Below are 20,665 nucleotides of genomic sequence, written 5' to 3'. Positions count from 1 at the left end.
AAAATTAACTTCTAAAATTTCTTTTTTTTTAAAAGCTTATAAGTGTTTGCAACCGCGAAATGATGGGAGCCTTGATCTTCATCAATAATATAGTTGTGAAATGATGTATTTTCAATACGTTATTTTTGATATCGAAGTAACTAAACTGCATTTCTGCATCTACTGAACATATTACAAAGTTTGCTAGTTGCACATGACAGTAAAAGTGTGTTCCTTGTCTAAATCATTGCCAAGAAGAACATCTTTTCAGTCTTCATTGGCATATGCTGTAGATTTTGACTGACAAATAGAACTTCACTTGAGAAGAAAGTGACCAATATCAGCATGGCTAGGATGGTCTAAAAACACCATCTTCTGTCTCTGGCGAAGACACACCATGTGCATCAGTCTGGTTATCTTCGTCTTTCTCTGATGGTGATGGATCATCCCCTTCAATTAAGTGTCCCTCATTTGTTGTTTCGTCTATTGAGTAGCTCCTTTCAGCTGGATGAGCAATGGCAAGATTTCCTAAACCTGACGCTAGGGCTGAAACAGGAGTACCAGCAGACTCCCCTGTATCCATAGACAGGATCTCATCACCACTATCAAACAGGCCTTCTCTAACCAAAGCAGAATAGATGTCATGAGGATTCATGTCTGGGCTTTGCAAGCTTGCAAAAAGTCCTTTATCATCAGAGTTTTCTTGTGCTGATCTTCCGCTTGTTGCTTCACTTGTCCCTGTCAGCATAACTGGGTCCTAAAATCATCACAAGGCAACTTTATTAGGGATATAATTTTCTTAAAGGAACTGGAAATTAGGAATGAAGAAATAATTTCTTGTATTGGTATCATATTACCCAAATAGGCATATCAGCATATACTTTTCGACAGAAAAGCATCCACTGGACCAGAGTAAACAATTAAAAGCAAGAACTCACAAATTATTAACATGTTGAGCTTCATATGAAATCTTACAACTAAAGAGAAATTTAAAAGTTGAGTGAAGAATTAAAAGAGGCAAGCTTTGTCTGATGTTTGGGAGTAGAACGCCAGATGTGATCTCATCTCGCACTTAAGGTTATCATATAACTTAGCTAGACAGAAAATATACGTTGAAGATACTCAAAGTCCAAACTACAATGACACAGCAAGGTTATGATGTACCTCACTTGTGCTTAACTCCTTCTCTACAGAAGCATCTTGTGCTGTAATAGTTGCATCATCATCATCTGTGAAAAGCATGGTCTATCAAAATGAATGAAAAGGAAAATCATAACAGGAAAGGAAACTATATCTAAATTGGACAAAGATAGAAAGAGAGGACACGGCAGAGCAAATGAAGATTATAGTTAGCACATTATAAAGGTATTATATGATGTTCAAGTTAGGATGGAAGGAGGGAAAGGATCACATACACAACTTGTAGGGATTAACAAGTGCAGCTTCCAGCATTGCCTTGAACTCTCGTGCAGCAGAAACCACAGAGTCTGTTTCCCCCTGGATTGAAACATGCATGCAAGATTAATGGTCTGGAGACTCCATTAGTGTCAGCACCAACTAGAAGTACTATATATTTATATTCATTGGAGTTTAAACAAACTCCATATAAAATAGTGAACGGATCAGTAGCAGAACACATCATTTTTGCAGCAAACCATAAATACACTGTACCTTCTCATAACTACGCTGAGCCCCGGAAATTTGTGACTCAGAGATATTGGTAGTTTGTGACTCAGAGATATTGGTAGTCCATGAGTCTGATGACTCACTTTGAAAGTCCCGCAGCCAACCGAAGTCATCATTTAGAGGTTGCACATCATCTATTCGAAACAAAATAGAAAAACTCACATGAGAATATTCACATTAAAGTACACTATTATTTTCTAAACAAAAACAATTGAATAATACTTATACCTGCAAGGCCACAGCTGTTATCATGAATGTACTCTTCAGAACCAATTATATGTGGAAGAAGACCACATGCAGACATAGCCTTCAATAGCCAAGCAGTAAACATAATTTGGAAATGCTAACATAGAACAAACATGTAAACTATCGAATTTCTGAATAATGCCAGCTGGTTACCAAACAGAACTACCAAAATTCGTTTCGTCAGTTTTGGCATATAATTAGTTTGCTGGAAAACATTGCCAATATGTAGTTCACAACAATTTTTTGGGTTTTGCTTTCTAAATGTGGGGTGACTAGGGGGTGGGTTCATGCTGAATTGCATTGGCAATGTGTTCCAAAACTTGGTCGTGAAATAGGCTTTTGAAATTGGCCGTGTTTTGGCAAGAAAACGAATTCACCTTAATGTGCCAGAAAGATGGAAATCTTGCCAAAATTTTGGAACAAAATTAATCAAGACTGAAATAAATTTTGACAGTTAAAAACTGGAAGCAGTTGGCATCAACCTAAGCCTCCACAGCAAAATTTTAGTAATGACAAATTCTGGTACAAAATTGTAGGGAAAAGTTTTTGGGGGGAAATGTTTCATCAAGAACTGAAAGCAAACTCATTACCCTGAATGCGGAGGTTGTTGAGCGGCCCTTGCTTCGGAAGTGATCCTTACAGGAAGAAAGTCCTATGTGTAATGCTTGTTTGTATCTAGGTAAAATATCACGTTCATAATCCTGAGCTGGCACTTGGGATTGCATAGAACCTCGCATGCTCTCCATCGTTTTCAATTTCATACTATCTTCGTCTGAAATTTTCTGCAGTTGAAATCACACTTGCAGCAGTCAGCAGTAATATCTTATTCAATATCTTGATGCAAAGTAAGGAAATACATAGCATGCATCCCAAGCAATTTCCACTACGGAATAAGGAGATAAATCATAAATATCATATTTATATCTTATATAAAACTAATCAAAACAAGAATATAACAGTTGAAGAAGGGGCACTTGACTGAACCAAGTCAGAACATATATAAAATGAATACAATACTACTACAGCCAAAAGGTAATTATATTGCTTTCTGATGTAAAGAAATCAATCACAAAGCAAGCACAATTTTGTAGACTAGAAGAATCCAAGACAAGTGCAGTGTGCAGATTTGGAACCTCTACTTGCATGTTCAATGAACCTTTGGTGGGTTAGCTTGTTGAAGAAGGTCATCGCAGTCTTCATATCCAGCTCCAGCGCCCCAACCTCATCCAACAGCCCATTGACTTCTGCAGCAGCTCCTTTAGCTCTCTCCTCCACCCTATCAGAGAAATCTTGCAGCCACTTCAAGACCTGAATACGAAATGAACAATTGAACAGACACATGTATAGAGCAATGAGATATACAATTGCAATCTGCCAGGAACCAAAATATAGAGACAAGACAGTGAGCATGCAGGCACGCATGCTCAGAATTCCGCAGAACGCTGTGAGCCGCCTGGTTCAGGTAGATCTGGCAGTGCAGCAGTGGCGACCGCAACTGAGGAGGCGATCGCAGAATTGTAACTAGAATGCTGCGATTAGGTACGCGCGCTTGAATATAGCGATGAGGAACGCGAAAAATCCGAGTGGGAGAAGCTGCGAATTTGAGCTAAGCGGGTGCAGGACTCGGCATCGGAAACCCACCGCGGCAGCGAGCAAAGCAGCAAAGGATGCGGTGGACAAGGGAAAGTGGGGGCGCGTGCTCACGAGTTACCTGCCCCTGGTTTGCGAGGTGCTTGGCGATGGAGGCAGAGCACCCGCCGTCGCCGTCGCCGCCGCCGCGTTCTCCGGCTCGCCGGTGGGTCGCCTGCGCCTCCATCCTCCGCCGGATGGCGAGTGGCAAGAGGCCACGAGTAGGAGGAAGCAGCGGTATGCGAGACCAGCCCAACGAATATGGGCTGCACGTAAGCCGCGACCCCGTATCGGCCCAACTAGCATGGCCCAAAACGGCACGTTTTACTGGAGATATATTTCCCGAGCAAGTTATTTAGGAGATGCGGGAGTATAAAATATGTGCCTACTAACAGCAGTATCAAAATTTACATAAAAAAACACCTCCTGATATTTTCTCAAATACCGTAAAATTGCTCATATTTCCCGCCATGATACGCCTTTCCCACTAGAAAACGTAATCCTGTCAGGATCTTGGTCTGTTTCAAGTTGTCGACAGTTAAACAAACGGAACGCACAAAAAAGCTTTAATGTGAAATACAGCGTCAAGATCCCTAAACAAAATATAGTGTCTATATCCCTCAAAACGAAACAAAAATGTAGCTTCAGAAAGTAACAAAAATGTGAAATGAACAACAGCAGCCTGCCTGATCCAGAAAATGTAGAGGATAGCTGGTAAAAACAAGAATTGGAGAAAATATACGGCAAAACAAGAGGGTGATTGTTTGGAAGTTTTATCAAAAAAATCCAAACAACATATTTATGAATAAAAAATAATTTGTAAATAAAATTGTTATATATTTATTCTTTGTAATCTAAAAGTCATAGCTAAAAATAAATTACGATTAAAAAAAATCTAAAGTCTAGTTTTAAAATTTAAAATTTGACTTATAAGTATGAGCAAAAGCGAAAAGATTGGATCGAAGAAGATAATCACATTAAAAAAACAAAAAAGCAAAAGAAAGGAATTGCTCTGGCGATGATGCGTCGGTTTCATTTCATGCTTTTAGTCTGAAAACTGAGCCGAATCCAATATTCAGTTTTCAGTCGGCACAAAATCAAACCACGCAAAACACCATATAGGGCCGTCACATCACAGAGCCTTTCGTTATTACTGCCAAGTTTATCATCATTAATTCCGACAAAAACAAAGGCAAACTGTACCATATGAAACACTGTCAGCAGCCTCTAAACTTGGAAAAACTTCTAATCACAAGTATCCAACAGCTGTCCAGTGTCCACCAAACTAGAACTAATGGAAGCCAAACAAAACAAAAACAGCAAATAGAGCAGCAACATGCTGACATGGGTTCCAATTAATCAAATGGATTACATAGAAGACCAAATAAAAGGAAAACTATTACCTCTGTTTTGTCGGCTAGAAATAAACGAGAAAAGGAAACGGATAGTGGATGGTTGACTAACAAAAGCCATGGGTGATTACATGCGGCTGATCAAAGAGTGGCAGCAGTACTAGTACCTCTACCCGGTCACATTTCATCGTGCCGTTAGTGACCCAGGGTTACATCATCACAGTGCAATATGGAGTCCCCACTTTGGTGTACTGTGTGCACCTGTCCTCTTCAATCATTTTTTTCTCTGTTTGCCAATGAATGACACCAGAAACAGAAGATAAATTTCATTCTTTATAAAGTAGTCGATTTTGGAGTGTATGGTATTTTGATTTCGAAGTGTATCTAAATGATAAGAAAGCGTGATAAAAGCCTTGACATTTCGAAGTGTATCTGAATGATAAGAAAGCGTGATAAAAGTCTTGGCTAAACTATCAGCTTAAATTAGGCGTTCTAGAGTAGCCATCAAATTTTTTATGATTTTCATGATGTATTTACCATTGACGTTCTCTTCACATTGTTCGAAAAAAAATGGTGGGGTTCTCTTCACATTGTTCGAAAAAAAATGATGGGATTAAGACACAATAATTATATTGGTACATAACCTATGTTATTCTTGGATAGAGGGACAACTCATTCGAAGAATGGATTGGCCCGTCGCTCCAACCCCTAAGAAGTTATGACCTAGCCTAGGAGCAATTCAAATAAAGACAAGCAGACAACTCACCATAAGTGTGTTACACTTCAAATAGACAGTGCAAGATACAACAAATGAGTAACGACGCCAATGCCCTAACTCCCTCTTGTCTTGTTTTTGATTGATCAATCGAATCCCTAATGTCAACATGCGACAGCCATCGCCAGATCGCCTAAATGACGTCCGACTATCCCATTACCAATCAAGTTGCCATAGCCCGCAGTGTTGCCACCCGCCAGTGGTTGTTGTGTTTAGTGTACTTGTCTAGTAAACTAGTACTCTAGTGTCTTCTTATCTTGCTACATAGTTACACACTATTTCTTAACCTATATATTTGATTAGTAAACTGTCAAATTGAGTTATTTCTAAAAATTGATAGGTATATATTTATATAATTTATTTTAAAATAAAATATATACTCTGCTATTTTATGAATTAATTTGTTAATTGTAGTATTATGTATGAATTATGTTGTTTGTCCTTATGAAATCCACTCCATCTATTTTTTATTTTTGGTTCAGCCACTAAATTTGATCTACGTAATATTACGTCGGTATTGAATACAATGAGCATAAACAAAGTAAAATTAGTGTAGAAGAATTGACGATATGCTTCTATGAGAACAAAACAAAAACAAAATACAAAATACAAAATAGAAACAACTTGTCATTATATTTTGAAGCGGGTTCTGTTAGGTGGGAACTCTAATTTTATGGCGATCTTATAGTTTTTACTTTAAATTATACCATCTATCTACAAAAATACAACACTAGGATGTACTTGTCATATTTATTATATTGTTTTGGCCTTCTATATTATTATAGTGGTGCACTAATCTAGCACAGAAATTATGAAATATTTCAATAACTTTATATTGATCATATAATGTTGGCCTTCTATATTATCCTAGTCTTGGATGGAGCTATAATAAAATAGAAAGAAGTACTATCACTCATTTACTTTTTAAATATTTTGAATTGAGTTGTACATATATAATGAAAATAGATAACCTCTGAAAATTTTCTATACCGGTTCCTCAACTTATATAGCTCCGCTCCTGATGGTGATTGGTGCAGCAGCCTAGGACAGAAATATGAGATATAACAGTGACGAAGACGTACCATCAAGTAAACAATTGAGAATAGGCTCCATGGGCTACAAGAGAATATATGTTCCAGCTAACCACTACTCCGGTCGGTGCTAGCGTGATTACACGAGAGAAAAAATATCGTGGGTTAATCACCTAAAAACGTGGTCTCCATTGGTTAGGCCAGCAAACCCTCTCAACTCGCCGTCATTATCACCCCACACATAAAAATCCCCAAAAACAAAACTACACCATTATTCGTATTCTAATCATCCAAACGTTTTGAAAAAAAAAAACGAAGGAAAAGGAAAGGAAATCGAGAGAGAGGGAGGGTGGAGGCAAGCGAGAGGAAGGTCAAGCCGGGGAGGACACGCACGCACAGATCCCTCTCCCTCTCCTGCATATCTCCCTCTCTCTCTCTCTCTCTCTCTCTCTCTCTCTCTTCCCCTTCCGACGCGGCGAGAGCTTGGAGGAGGAGGAGAGGGGAGGGGAGGGGAGGGGAGAGGAGGCCGAGATCCCGAGCCACCCCGGACGGCGAACCCTGCTCCGGTACCTTGGTCTATTTGGGAGGAGCTTCCGTCGCGGTCGGAGGATTTCGGGGCGCAGCCATGAACGAGAAGGCCTCCGTCTCCAAGGAACTCAACGCCAAGCACAAGAAGGTTCGTCTTCCCCCCTTCGCTCGTGCCTTTTGCTCTCTCCCGTCTTTTGCCTGGCTGGATCGGAGGCTGGCTTCGATTGGGTTGGAAGCTACGGCGGAGTCTCTGTGGCGAGCGGTTTTGCTTGGTAGGTGATGGAGATTTGGGATCCGTGATTTCGCGGGGGGCTCGATCCTTCCCCGTTCCGGAATTGCATGCGTCGCGTCCTCGATCTGTTTAGTCGGTTGTTTACCCGCTTTGTAACTGTTTCATGGTGTAGCGGCAGATCGGAATCTGCTCTGTTTGATTTACCTTTATTATGAATCGAGGAGTGGTAGTTTATGGGTTTTGTGAATTTGTACGATGTGCTTGAAATCATCATTTGCAATTTTGATTGTATCTTTCTAGTAAGGATCCTTCTGTAACAGATTACGTCTGAATCGTAGCAATAGAAAGGAAACAATTCTCGAAATTATTTTATTATTCAACTGTACAATCGATCTAGTAGCTATCTGTGTTGCTACAACAAATTGTTACCCCTTTTGACTTTTTTTCATGACCCACCTTCAACAATATCAGGTGTTGTTCATAAAGTACCCTATCTTGTTTATCGTGTTTATAATCGTCCATTCTCATAATTAATTTGCAGATATTAGAAGGCCTCCTGCGGCTGCCTGAGAACAGAGAATGTGCAGACTGCAAGTCAAAGTGAGTGATCCTATGATTTTTTTCCCCTCAAAGAGATGATTATTGAAGTATTGATGCATTAGACAAGTTTATGGGCTATCATAAGCTATGAGTACTTTCACCTGATGACCTAGCCTTTTTCTTTTGTTATGGTACATTCCGATTCATGACAGACTTGAATATGCCAAACATATGTCTATGTGTTAATTATGTTACAATTGTTATAGTCCTTTCTTTTCCTCTGAATGTTTCTATTTGACATGGCTTATGTTATGCATTTGGGAGCAAATTTATAGTTAAAGGAGCTCTATTAATCTAGGAGCAGCCATTTAATATTTATACCTCTGATTGCTTCATCACTGGCTCTTTGCACATTTGCACTCAAATGTGAATAATCTTTCCTGGAAGTGGAAACCTGTTATTCTAATTATCTTTGCCATAGTTGGCTAATCTTACTGTGTTGAATGTTGCCTGTAGATTCCATTTTTGAGCATGTGATATTAAAAGTGTAGGTAGACACTTGCATGTGCAACTGCAATTCTTGTTAACTAATTATGTCCCCATATTGCAGGGGTCCTCGCTGGGCAAGTGTAAACCTTGGGATCTTTATATGCATGCAGTGTTCTGGAATTCATAGAAGCCTCGGGGTACATATATCTAAGGTTGGTGAATTATGTGCACAACCTTAACTGTTTCTTTTCCAACACAGTATCCCCATAACATTTCTTTTTTCATAAATGTTCTGACAAGTCTGGCTTAAATACTCAGCTTTGGTAATCAACTTTTCATGAAAACTTGCTAGTTCAGTCAGTGTTTTTTTTTTTCAATTTATATAATGCTGGTTATTTTCAGTTCATTGCATGCTAAGGATCTTAACATAAGTTGATATAACTGTAACATAAATTTCTACCCAGTGGAACGGTCATCATGTGCCCAAACCTAATTCCCGAGAGTGACAATATAGCTAATGCATTTTACAACAGCCTTGACCTGAAGCATCAGAGCTGGAGGACTTTACTCTTTTCCATTTGTTTTGACAACTCATGCGCTCTTGATTTGATTGCATTTCACTTCCTTTGTGTTGTGCAGCATCCAATTTATTTGTTTATACTGCAATGAGAATGCGAAGCAGCTCTGTAGTTGCTTGTTATGTTTTAGTTTCTTTGAGACACATTTCCTCTATTTCATGTTGTCTCACTTTTTATCTGTATCAATAGCATGCAGTTTATATTATTCTAACGAACCATTTTCTTTCTGACGCAGGTAAGATCTGCTACCCTGGATACATGGCTGCCAGAGCAAGTTGCATTTATTCAATGTATGGGTTACTCCCTGACCAGAAGTTTTGAATACCTGCCATCATATCAGCATTTATTCATGATGATTCTATTCCTGTCTTCTTGCAGCAATGGGGAATGAAAAGTCAAATAGCTACTGGGAAGCAGAGCTGCCCCCTAACTATGATAGGGTTGGGATAGAAAACTTCATCCGCGCGAAGTATGAATCTTTCCAGTTCCAGTTCATTCAGTACCTAAGTCTAGTACGATTCTTTTTTTTTCCTGGTATAGAACTGGGAATAATCATAAACGCCACTGCAAGTCACCTCTCCCAAACAATCACACAACCCAAAAGAGGGGTATAAATTTGTTTTTCACTACTTGTACTGCACAATACTTCATAAATGTGAAATTGAAAAGTCAGTTAACTTGTGGTGGTGTTTATGGATTTACTTTGGAAAAATGCATTGGACTAATGTTATCAAGTCATGTTTAAAAATGTAGATACGAGGACAAGAGGTGGATACCGAGGAATGGGACGTCAAGACCGTCATCTGGTGCTAGAGATGAGAAGAGCCCAGAGCCACAGGCTAGTGCTAGCAGGGGTGGACATAATCAAAGATCTTCATTTGAGCAACACCGTACTTCACCAGCGCCAGTGAGCAAAATTGCTCCGGTAGCTTCTAGGATTCCCACCCAGGTTAATACCCTTCTGCATTACGACAAGCTTCTAGTTATCAGATCAATAGTTAAATTCCTTGACACTTGCCAAGTCATCACTGGTAGTTGTCTCTTCAGATGTAAGAGAGATCGGTGCTCTTTTTTTGAAGCCAAACTGATTAATCAACGTACGAGTAGTTTTAATTACTACCTACCACTTTGATAACTGATTGAAAATGGAGTATGATCTGTCAGTTTTCATGTGTACGTCATGCCTCATGCAAGAGTTCATATTGATTCACATCTAAGTGTACAAATTGTAGATTGCCGAACTGCAAATTGAGTTATTATGTGATAGTGTGTATCATCTTGATGTATGTTTCACAAGTCAGCATGGTTATGACCTAATGATAACATGTAGTTTGTTTTTCACACTTGGCCTTGGTAGCTTGATATCTGATGGTTTCATATTGCTTACATGATTGAAAATTCAATCTTATAAGCAGCGGTCTTTTCCACATTAGGCTGGCACGATATCCACATGGCTATTTGAGCATTTCAAATAGTTCAGAGATCTTCAGTTACTCGTTTTGTTTTTATGCTCACTGCATTTTGTTGTGTACTATTTTTTCATTAGTTCTAATCTGGTATAACTGCATTGATAGCAGGCATCGCATCAGCCAAAAACTAAACCTGTTCCCAAGGTTTCACCTCCTCAACCTGACAAAACACCAGTTAAAGTTGATGCGACACCACCAAAAGTTGAGAAGCCATCAGTTCCACCACCTCCTAAGGTTGACTATGCGACTGATCTCTTCAGCATGTTATCAATGGATGGAGCAACTGAGAAAGAACCAGAGTCATCTTCTAATGATGATAGTGCTTGGGAGGGCTTCCAGTGTAAGATGTTATGACTTAACATTTCTTTTGAGGAATTATTTTTGTTTTCGTGAAAATTTATGTGAGTATTTTATTGTATTGGTTTCCTTCATTGTGGAGGAAAAGTTTTTAATTCTAAGTTCCTGTGTAACATTGTTTTTCTCACTCATTGGTATTCAAATTGCTCAGCTGCAGAACCTTTACCTAGCTCAGACAAAAAGGATTCCGCTAAGCCAGTAGAAAGTAAGCCCCAGTCCACATCAGGCATAGAGGACTTGTTTAAAGATTCACCAGCGGTGACAGTATCCTCAGCTCCAGTTGTTCCACAAGCAAATGTGAAGAATGATATCATGAGTCTGTTCGAGAAGGTCAGAGATAGCACTACTTTAATTAATGCTTAATGTGAAATGGCTCTCTGTCATTTGTTTTTTAAAAAAAGAGCACATCTATGGTCTATCTGAAGAATACATATATTTTGCAGACCAGTATGGTTTCACCATATGCTGTTCAGCAACAGCAGCTTGCTTTTATGACCCCCCAGCAGCTTGCTCTTCTGTCTCAGCAGCAAGCTTTACTAATGGCTGCTCTTAAAGCTGGAAATGCACCCCAGATGATTCCAGGTAATGCCGGTCTGCAAAATGGTAATGGTTCCAATCCCGCCAATGGAAACTTGCCTTTGCATACCTGGACAAATATTGGTTATCAGAACCCTGGGTTGACTCCAGCAGCAGGACAGAATGGTGTCACCAAGGTAGGGGCTTTTAGATCAGCTGTATAGATGTATAGATATGTGATCATTGTTTGTTCATCTTTCATGTCTTGCTGCTTGGCAGGTCGCAAACAACAGTCAGGAATTCTCTCCTGGGAACTTCAATTTTAGTACACCAGGGTAAGCAATATTGTTTGATTTATAGTTTTTGGCAGTTAGAATCTCATGATGCACCTTAGTTGATTGGTTAAGAAAATTAAGTGTGCCTTGAGATCACATATCATACCCGAGTTTTTTTCTGGTGCAGAGCATACAACATTAGTCCATCTGTCCCAGCAAATGGGGCCGCAAGTGCAGCTGCTAACAAGAGCACACCATCTTCTACCTCTTCTTCCCTGCCCTCTCAATCTGGCAAAGATTATGATTTTTCGTCATTAACTCAAGGATTGTTCTCCAAGAGATGAACCTCTTTGCTATACTTGGAAATTAAACAAATGGACCTGTATGCGATGATGATTGATGAACACGGCAGATTTTATTAGGAGAACTGGGGCCTTCTACACTCTTTTATGAGGCAGCCTTTCTTCTTGTGGATATTACGTCACCTTGTAGCTGTCCTGGACAAATAAGGGGAGGAATATAGCAACTAATTTGATTATGTTGTTTCCTACAGCTGAAGAGAGTTTCATATTGTTCATGATGACGACCACTTTGAATAGAGAGTGCCTTTGGCGATGTTGGACTCACATTTATAATAGCGTAATACAGCTGTTTTATTCCCTTTGTTCATGCCATAGTTAATGCCAATTATTTTGTACTGTACAATACTTGGATTTTGTTACTAGTATTCTCAAACATTTTATTGTATTGTTGTGCCAAGTGCTCTATCAAACGCACTAAACCAAAGTTAATTACTGGCATCTGTTTATGTGTATTAATGTTTTTGCGTGCGATTGAATGTTTGGTTCTGATTGATGATTCATATTTATTTGTAGGATGTACTTTGTTATATACATTCCTTTTATATTATTAGATTTAGAATTATATATGGATCAATGAATATATTACATATTTTTTATTAAATTTATTATCTTATACCCTGAATCAAGGAAAAAAAAACTAAGGATTGCCTTAAAAATATCTTTTGTCACTTAGGCCAGTGCTAGTTATAGAACCTTATTCGAATGCTTACAAAAGTATATTTATTTCAAAGTTTTGCAGATGTAAATCTCTGTGCTATCTGGCCCAGCAAGAGAATAATTAGGTCTTTTTAAGACCCAGTTATCGTAGAGTGCCACAGGCTGAGAATTTTTAATCTTCAGGTCCGCATAATCCTGTGCCGATTGGTGCGCGAAATTTCGGCCCCTTCCTCGGCTGAGTTTTAAGTTTTAACCCATTAGCCGGCGTCATTTGGATATATCCCATGAATTTTCCACTGCAAAATTTTCTCATATAGAACGCTCTCGATCAAAAATACCGCTCGTATGAATCCAGCATATAAAATAATTCGGCCCGCAAGGGACCACCATATCAAAGAATTCGGCCCTTTAAAGGACCAGCATATCAAAAAATTCGGCCTGTTAAGGTCCATGCAAATAAAATAATTCGGCCCGTTAGAGGACTAATTCTTAAAAAACCGGGCCTGTTAATGGACTACCCATCAAAAGAATTAGGCCTGCTAATATCCTAGAAAATCCAAGGCCTATTTAGGGCCAGTCAAATAACAGAATTGGGCCTTCCAAAGGACATCGAGCAAAAGAGTCGGCCTGAATTCGGAAATTTGATACGCTGGTATCTTAACGGGCCTAATTATTCGATATGCTCGGCATCTAACAGGCTGAATTTTAAGCTTTTCCTTTGTAACAGGCCGAATTTAACAGAACGAACTCGTGGGCTGGAATTCTGAGGCCACAATTGCACGTACTCGTGGGCTGGAATTCCAAGGACGTATGGGTTGAAACCACGCGCTCTGATGGGCCGTAATCTCGCAAATCATGGGCTGCAGTTCGAAGAACGAACGGGCTGTACTCCAATCACTCATGGGCCTCGATTCCTCAGACCGATGGGCTGAAATCACGCCGAACACTGGGGTGGAGTTCTGTTGATCGACGAGTCGAAATTTCACGTAATGAAACTTTTTAAGAAAACTAGCTGCGTACTTTGCTGCTATGGATAAAAAGAAAATATATTATAATATTCTCTTTGCTGCTATGGATAAAAAGAAAATATATTATAATATTCTCTCCGTTCCACAGCGTATATAAAACAGATACATTGATGATATAGATACATTGATGATATATGGATAAATCTAAGAAAACTCAGAAAGTCTTGTAATTTGAAATGGAGGGAATATTATCTAAAATAAATAAACTATGTTTCCCGTAAAATATGTTACCCATCTTTAATAGCTAATTTGCCAAATTTATAATGTAAGTAGGTGTGATGGCAGATGCACTACAACCACAGCTGCCTTATTTTGAAGTATAGATGTATTTTACACTATGAGATACTGAATATTTGTAACACAAATTCCAACAATCTTACCGGTAAAACATCGGGAATCAAATTTGGTATAAAAGAGACGTAAAACCTCGTGAATGTAGCACGTTTTTGCTCCAATTTGATGCACAATCGGGAATGAAATTTCAGATAAACTGATGTAAACTTTACTCCATACATAGTAACTACATGACCAAAAATGTTCCACAGACGAAAGCTGTAGATGCTCCGGTGGCCTCGGCTGCAACATTTAGTCTTAAAAGCCATAATGAGCAAACCATGTCCCAGCAGCAGCTTTAGCCAGGATCTATCAAGGAGTAATGAGCAAAAATGTTTCACCACTATGACGTGATAATCCAGACCACATACATATCTTGGAAACTGGCTACAATTGATCAGATATAACCGAGTTACTCCTTGACTACTGCAAGAAACAATGCCACCGAAATCAATCTTGCGACCTCTCGTTCCACTCCATCCCAACAGTGACTACTGCTTACTACTCAACAGGCCTGAAAAAGTTTTTTCACAACCCGTAACGCCCTTGTCAATTTACTCTACATTCGGCACCAAAAAAAAAAGATTCAAAAGAAAGGGGTTGGCCAGTAACTAGCTTATTCTTAATAAAGTAGAAATGACTCACCCATGTGAATTGGAGTACACAGTTACACACCAATCCTAGGCGGTGACAATGCTTTGATTCGCCAACAATTGGCTTCACTATCAGCGGGCTGATGAGCTCTCACCATTTTCACGTAATGCTCAAGTGTATGTGCATTCTCATCTATCTTATTGTTAGAAACAGTATCCTCAGCCAACTTCACTGCAGCCCTTTGAGATAGCTCAAAATTATCTCCAGCCAGCTGCACCAGACGGGCAGTTTCTTCTTTCCCTAGTTGTATTAGAACCACAAGTAGGCTTTTAAGCTCAGTTAGAGCACTAGAGGTCAGAGACATTCCTTTAAGATGCTCCACAAGTGCCATCTCCTCCCCAGGGCTGCACAAATTAAGTTGCTGGTGAGTTGATGAGAAAAAAAAAAACGGATGAACAACCAATACCTTCAAAAAGCCACTCAGCTTTGCTAGAACAGAAAATTTCTCAACACAGTTGCCTACCTTCCAGCTCGTATCTTGCCACCTTTCTTTTGTCGCCTTGCTCCTCTTGACTTGCTGGCATTACTAGATATGACAGAAGCACTTGACTCCTTAGTTGACCTGCCCAAACATCATTTATAATGACATACGAGTTTAACAAATATTAATTGAAGTTTCAGTTGTATCAAAAATAGCAGAAATTGGAACTAAATTGTAGATGAACTAAAGACACAAGATAAATGTGGAATGGAGACAATGTGCAAATAAAAATGACAGATGCCACACCTCGTGGTATACGCGCTCATTTCGCTGAAGCTAGTGCTGACTTCTGAGATATTGTCATCTTCAACATCCATAAATCGGTCTTCTGACTGGAGCTTGGCTGCTAGTGACAGTCTCCTCTGCCGCACAGCAACATAACGAGCCAGATATTTACCCACCTTTAGCAATCCTTCTTGATACTCAGAAATCAGCAAAGCAGCACATTCCAAAGCTGCATCTCTAACATTGTCAACCAGATCCTGCCGGTTGTGCATATAAGCTACTCGAAGAGCTTCTTCCCATTCTCTTGCCGTGACATAGTAACAAACACCTCTTTCAACATCTGAACAGTAGTCCAGTGCTATTTTAGCAGCATCCCCTGGTTTTCCAAGTGCTTGGAACTCATCACATAGTTCATGGGCTAGTTGAATAATTTCTTCATTTTTGTACTTCAGAAGACCAGCAACAGTGAATACACCTCTCCAATCCCCACAAGCGCGATATGCCTTCAAAGACTTGTGATATGATGAACAACATTGATAAGTTATTGCAGCATCCGCAAAGCATTTCTCTTCAGAAAGTTGGTCACCCCATGCCTCAAGAATCTGATGCCTTTTATCTGGGTCAGTAAATAACTGCAGGCCCAGAGGGAACAATTGAGGGTTAGAATTGAGGAGTTTCATACAGTCCTCATGATACTCATTACCAGCAGAAACAATGTTCTTAAGAGCACTTTCATATCTTCCAAGTCTTAAATCAACCGTGTACTTCATAATAGCAGGAGGAAGGCATTCAAGACTCTTGAGAAAAGGAATGAACTCTTTTGGATCTTTTTGGGAATTCAAAGCTACTATAGCAGTAAGATTCAGATCATACAGTCCCAAAGCAGCATTAAAAACAGCCTCTGGGTCAGTCAACCAAAGCAAGTGCTTCAGGGACTCTTCAGAAGATGGGTAAAGCTTTCTCCTGGAATCATCAATCCCAAGAAGTTCCAGTTCTCGAATGGCTTTTATTCTATTTAGTGCTTCCTCCAACAGCGGAGGTTCACTACGGGCTAAAGTAGTCAGTATACAGAGTTCTCTTGATGAGCTTTCTTCAATCTGCACATCAAGGGCTTTTCGAATTGCCATCAGCACAGATGTGACTTTGTTATCTGACAATAGGCCATCTGAATTTACAGCATCGGCCACAGAGGTTGCACACTGATCAGGAAATGTTATGTAGGTCTCATACAATTTGCTGCTGACATTCTCATTCTTTATTGAACAAACAAATTCACTGATGTGGCTAAGATTATTGACTTGTTTAACAAAATCTGCCGCGGACTTTACAAAAACTTTCCAGCCACAGTAGTCAACTATCATATTGAAATCAATCCGATGGCGCCTTACCATGTCTAATGCATCTCTAAAACGTCCCTGAACCAGTGCCTGAACAATTGAAACAAGGACCAGCTTCCTCGGGTATATACACTCTAAGTTACCACGGGTGGTTTGCATTATGACAGCTGCGTCATCACCATGGAGAACACCAATCAGCTTTGCTCCCTTTTCCCATACAGTGATATGCTCTTTGCTTTGCTTTCCTCGAGGATGACTCCTGATATGGTTATCAATCGTCACCTCACCGTTTCTCAGTAAAATCTCATTGATATCCACAATGAACAAAAGATCCTGCTTAGTAGTCACAAGCAAGTGGGTCACAACCTTCTCAGTAGCTCCATAAGCACTGGAATAGAATGTGAAACTGCTACAGTTGCTGCTCAATAACCTTTTGCCCACATGCAACTTGCTGCTGTCATCAAGTCCAACGAGAAGTGGCATAACTATACCATTTTCATGGCATAGGACAGCAGTCATCCAAGGGCATGACGTTGGAAAAGCATAGTCAGAACTGGCTTCACTAACATGTATTGGGGAAGACATTCTAAACAAATTCACATTTGAGCAGTATTCAACAATCCTTCCTCCACTTAACTGAATAAAGGCTGAACCTCCTTTTGCTGGATTTCGAGATATTCCAATAACTGGAGCCTGCAGAGGCATTTTCTTTGATATTCTTGCGTGCCAACCAGATGAGCAGACTGAACCTAGCAAAGAATCCTCAGAACAGACAAGTTCAATCTCATTGACAAAATATGGTGAGTTATGTTTCTCTGGAAGGCCACTAACTCCACTGGAGTTCATGATTGTTGAAGAGCAGGAGTCACTGTGGCAACAAATACCGATCAAGGTATCTGTATCAATCCAAGTCAGGTGCATATAGTTATTCAGCGTTGACTCAGAAAAGCAAAGGTTAACAGATATCCCGCTGCCTTCAAACTCTTCCCAAGTATCTGCCACTGGAAGTACCAACAAACACAGACCTCCATTTGAAAGATAAGCAGCAATGTGGTTCTTCGAGTTATCGGATAGGAAAGAAACCTCATTCACAGCACAAGGAAATGAAAGATGGAACAAAGACATTGGGGGTGGCATAAGACCCAAATTGAGAGGACTCACAAGGATATTCGAACCATCAATAACAAGTGCAATAGAAGCCTCACTGACAGCGGTAGTCCAAGCAAACCTGTGCGTGATGACCTGACCATCTAATGTCCAGCAGATAAGATGCATTGGTTTTGTTTGATCCCAATAGAACCTCACCCCTTCTTTCTTTGCATAGCGCAGTTCTTGTTTCAAGTACCAGTGATTGTTATTGCAGAACCATATTTTGACGGCATCATACTGGCCACAAGAAACTAGAGCAGCTAGGAGTTCAGAATTGCAGTTCCATTTTAAAGCTTGGATGACTGCCTCTGCTGGCTCATCAATAGAAAAGTGGCTCCTTTCTAAGCCATTCTTTTCATAGAATACAACAAGAGGAGACTTTCCTTCTGCCTTCCGGTCATGTACAGTGGCAACCTTGGCTCCACTTGGCATCCAATCTAGTGATGCTCCTATAAAAGCCTTGGTATCTGAAGAAGAATGCATATTTCCTGATTCACGATCCCAGATAGTAAGTTTCTGAGAGCTCCCTTCAAGCCCACCAAGCGTAGCAAAAAACTTTCCATCACCCCTCCAAGAAACAGAACTTTGGATCTGACCACTGGGACAGTTGATTTCACCTGCAGGATCACTCTGGGAACAAGCAAGTTCAGAAGGAGACCATTTTAATCGTATCTTTAGTCAGATCTGGTATACAAAACTTACATCAGGGTTGAGAGAAGTCTCGAACAACATTTCCCAATCATTTGTCATGACAAGTAATTGCCCAAACCCAGACGTAACAGAAATAAGGGCCCCATCAGGACTAGAGGCAATGGTCTTGACACCGCCCTCCAGTCTTCCCACAACTTCAGTGGTTTTCTCATCCACGTTGTACAACAATATACAACCAGTTGATGAACCAAGCAGCAGAGCCTCCTTCTCCATTAGATAATCCATGGCAACTATGTAATCTCCAGGTTCAAGGACAACCTCCTCTGCATTGGAGACTAGGGTGGTTTCGCTCCATTGCAGTGGTTGCTGAAGGAAAAAACAGGCAATCAGCAAAACAGAAAATTCTAGCAGAAGCAGAACAATAATATCAATAAAAAAACATATGTATTACTCCCTCTGTCCATGTTATAAGACTTTTTGGTTTTGCCTAAATTCATCTATGTATTAATGTGTATGTTTTGTACATGTGTATAGATTCATTAACACACATATGAATCTAAACGGAGGGAATAGTGGTAGTAAATTGAATATGGTCCATGGAGAAGTTTATGTTTGCTCTTTTTGTGCAATACAACATAGTGAAATACAGGTTTAACCATAGTATTTTGCCCAAATATAATTAGCAGTTTACACATTGTATCGGCTCAACAGTTGGAATTTGGCATTCATACGGATTGGTAAATAAACACCTCGAAAGAGTGTGTCCATGTTGTATTGATCATACTACTACTATTGCGACGGTGTGAGGCAAACAAATAATCGAAGAATCCAAGCAGTATAGCCATCAGCCAGCAATCAAATGGAATGAAATTGTTGAGCAGAGCCGCCCGAACCTGGGTGGGGGCGGGGAGGTCGACGGAGTAGAGGAAGTTCTCGGAGGACACGAAGAACGCGCGGCGGCGCTCGGCGTCGACGGCGGAGACTACTACCGTCTCCCCATCGAGCTGGAGCTGGAGCTTCTGCACTACCCTGGTAACCACCTTAAGGTTCTTCATCTCGCCGCCGCCCCCGTATACCGCGAGCTGGCGCCGCCGAGCAAAGATGACGAAGGGGGCGCCGCTTCCGGCCGCGGGAGGAGCGCGAGGGAAGAGAGACGGAGATGGAGGGCGCGGAGGGCGGCGGGACGGAGGCGTGCGCGGGGGGTGGAGCAGAGCTCGCCGGAGTGACGAGGCGCGGCGCGGCGGCTCCGGGGCGGGGAGTCTAGGGTTTGGGGGAGGTTTTGGCAAAAATGCGGTCGAGGTGCTCGGTCTCACTCGTGTCGATCGATCTGGACCGTTCCCGGAAGATCCGAGGGCTAGGTTAAAATCGTTTTTACGTTTTCGGTAAGAGTGTCTGCTGCTTGGAAGTACTGAAAAATCAGAACACTCAAATTATTTTTGAGGTTTCGCTTTCATGATGAGCAATTCAATTCGAGATGGGAAGGGAGAATTTCCTGTGCGGAAAAATCCAGCTGAACAAAGCATATACTCTATAGGCTGTTTAGTCTTTAGGACGTAGAGATTTCAATATTCTTGGATAAGCATTTCCCATGAAACAGTATAACATTTTGAGTTTCAAGTAGGGCCTTTCGCTTCAAACTTTTGTTCAAAAGAAGACAAACTTATTAAGCAGGGTTTCTTTTACCCTTATCTTTTCGGTTATGTTTATAATTATAAGCCAAAATTTAAATTTTTAATCTTAAATTTAAGTTGATTTTAGAGTTTTTTATCACAGTTTATTTTTCAAGCTTTTATATTACCAAGAACGCATACTTTTCACCAAAAAAAATAAGTGGTCTGACTTTTTTTTCCGAAAAAAGCTAAAAGATCGAGTCTTTATTGCAAAGTTTTCTTCAAGAGTGAGCAAGCTTTTCTTTCTTTAAGATTGCAATGAAAACACATAAACACGCGCCACACATCCAAGAATATACCCGTAACGTAGGGCTCAAAAACAAATATCAACGCCAAAATCCTTAGTCTCACTAAAATCCTACTGAAGTGCAGTGGCATGTACTCCCTCCGTTTTATTTTATAAAATATTTCGATCTTATCCACATTTATATATGGA

At 40.2% G+C, this 20,665-nt stretch overlaps 3 protein-coding genes across 6 annotated transcripts; 1 reads left to right on the top strand and 2 right to left on the bottom strand.

Moving 5' to 3' along the window:
- Positions 1–53: 53 nt before the first annotated feature.
- Positions 54–3,744, bottom strand: LOC102719134. Its single transcript, XM_015839201.2, has 8 exons — positions 3,623–3,744; positions 3,055–3,219; positions 2,502–2,693; positions 1,894–1,972; positions 1,651–1,799; positions 1,395–1,476; positions 1,144–1,208; positions 54–736 (listed from the first exon to the last, which is right to left on the bottom strand). The coding sequence occupies exons 1-8, from the start codon at positions 3,725–3,727 to the stop codon at positions 329–331; spliced, it is 1,245 nt and encodes a 414-aa protein (XP_015694687.1). The 5' UTR covers positions 3,728–3,744; the 3' UTR covers positions 54–328.
- A 3,272-nt stretch (positions 3,745–7,016) lies between these two features.
- On the top strand, positions 7,017–12,363 carry LOC102703320 (ADP-ribosylation factor GTPase-activating protein AGD5). Of its 2 annotated transcripts, none has more exons than XM_015839679.2 (11): positions 7,017–7,374; positions 8,000–8,058; positions 8,609–8,699; positions 9,301–9,355; positions 9,444–9,534; positions 9,819–10,014; positions 10,640–10,874; positions 11,043–11,221; positions 11,335–11,604; positions 11,687–11,742; positions 11,870–12,363. In XM_015839679.2, the coding sequence occupies exons 1-11, from the start codon at positions 7,324–7,326 to the stop codon at positions 12,024–12,026; spliced, it is 1,440 nt and encodes a 479-aa protein (XP_015695165.1). In that variant the 5' UTR covers positions 7,017–7,323; the 3' UTR covers positions 12,027–12,363. The 2 variants fall into 2 exon arrangements, with proteins under 2 accessions (XP_015695165.1, XP_006657841.1); XM_006657778.2 differs by having other exon boundaries at positions 7,048–7,374; positions 10,643–10,874.
- Positions 12,364–14,087: 1,724 nt separating this feature from the next.
- Positions 14,088–19,647, bottom strand: LOC102703048 (elongator complex protein 1). Of its 3 annotated transcripts, none has more exons than XM_015839890.2 (6): positions 19,453–19,647; positions 18,611–18,925; positions 15,444–18,538; positions 15,180–15,278; positions 14,708–15,060; positions 14,088–14,621 (listed from the first exon to the last, which is right to left on the bottom strand). In XM_015839890.2, the coding sequence occupies exons 1-5, from the start codon at positions 19,612–19,614 to the stop codon at positions 14,730–14,732; spliced, it is 4,002 nt and encodes a 1,333-aa protein (XP_015695376.1). In that variant the 5' UTR covers positions 19,615–19,647; the 3' UTR covers positions 14,088–14,621; positions 14,708–14,729. The 3 variants fall into 3 exon arrangements, with proteins under 3 accessions (XP_015695376.1, XP_006657840.1, XP_040382002.1); XM_006657777.3 differs by having other exon boundaries at positions 14,088–14,576; XM_040526068.1 differs by lacking the exon at positions 19,453–19,647 and having other exon boundaries at positions 14,088–14,576; positions 15,444–18,536; positions 18,611–18,724.
- Positions 19,648–20,665: the final 1,018 nt, after the last annotated feature.

This window comes from Oryza brachyantha, chromosome 7 (assembly GCF_000231095.2).
Source record: "Oryza brachyantha chromosome 7, ObraRS2, whole genome shotgun sequence".
Lineage (NCBI taxonomy): Eukaryota > Viridiplantae > Streptophyta > Magnoliopsida > Poales > Poaceae > Oryza > Oryza brachyantha.
The sequence above is the reverse complement of the archived record's forward strand: the minus strand, read 5'-3'. Positions and strand labels throughout refer to the sequence as shown.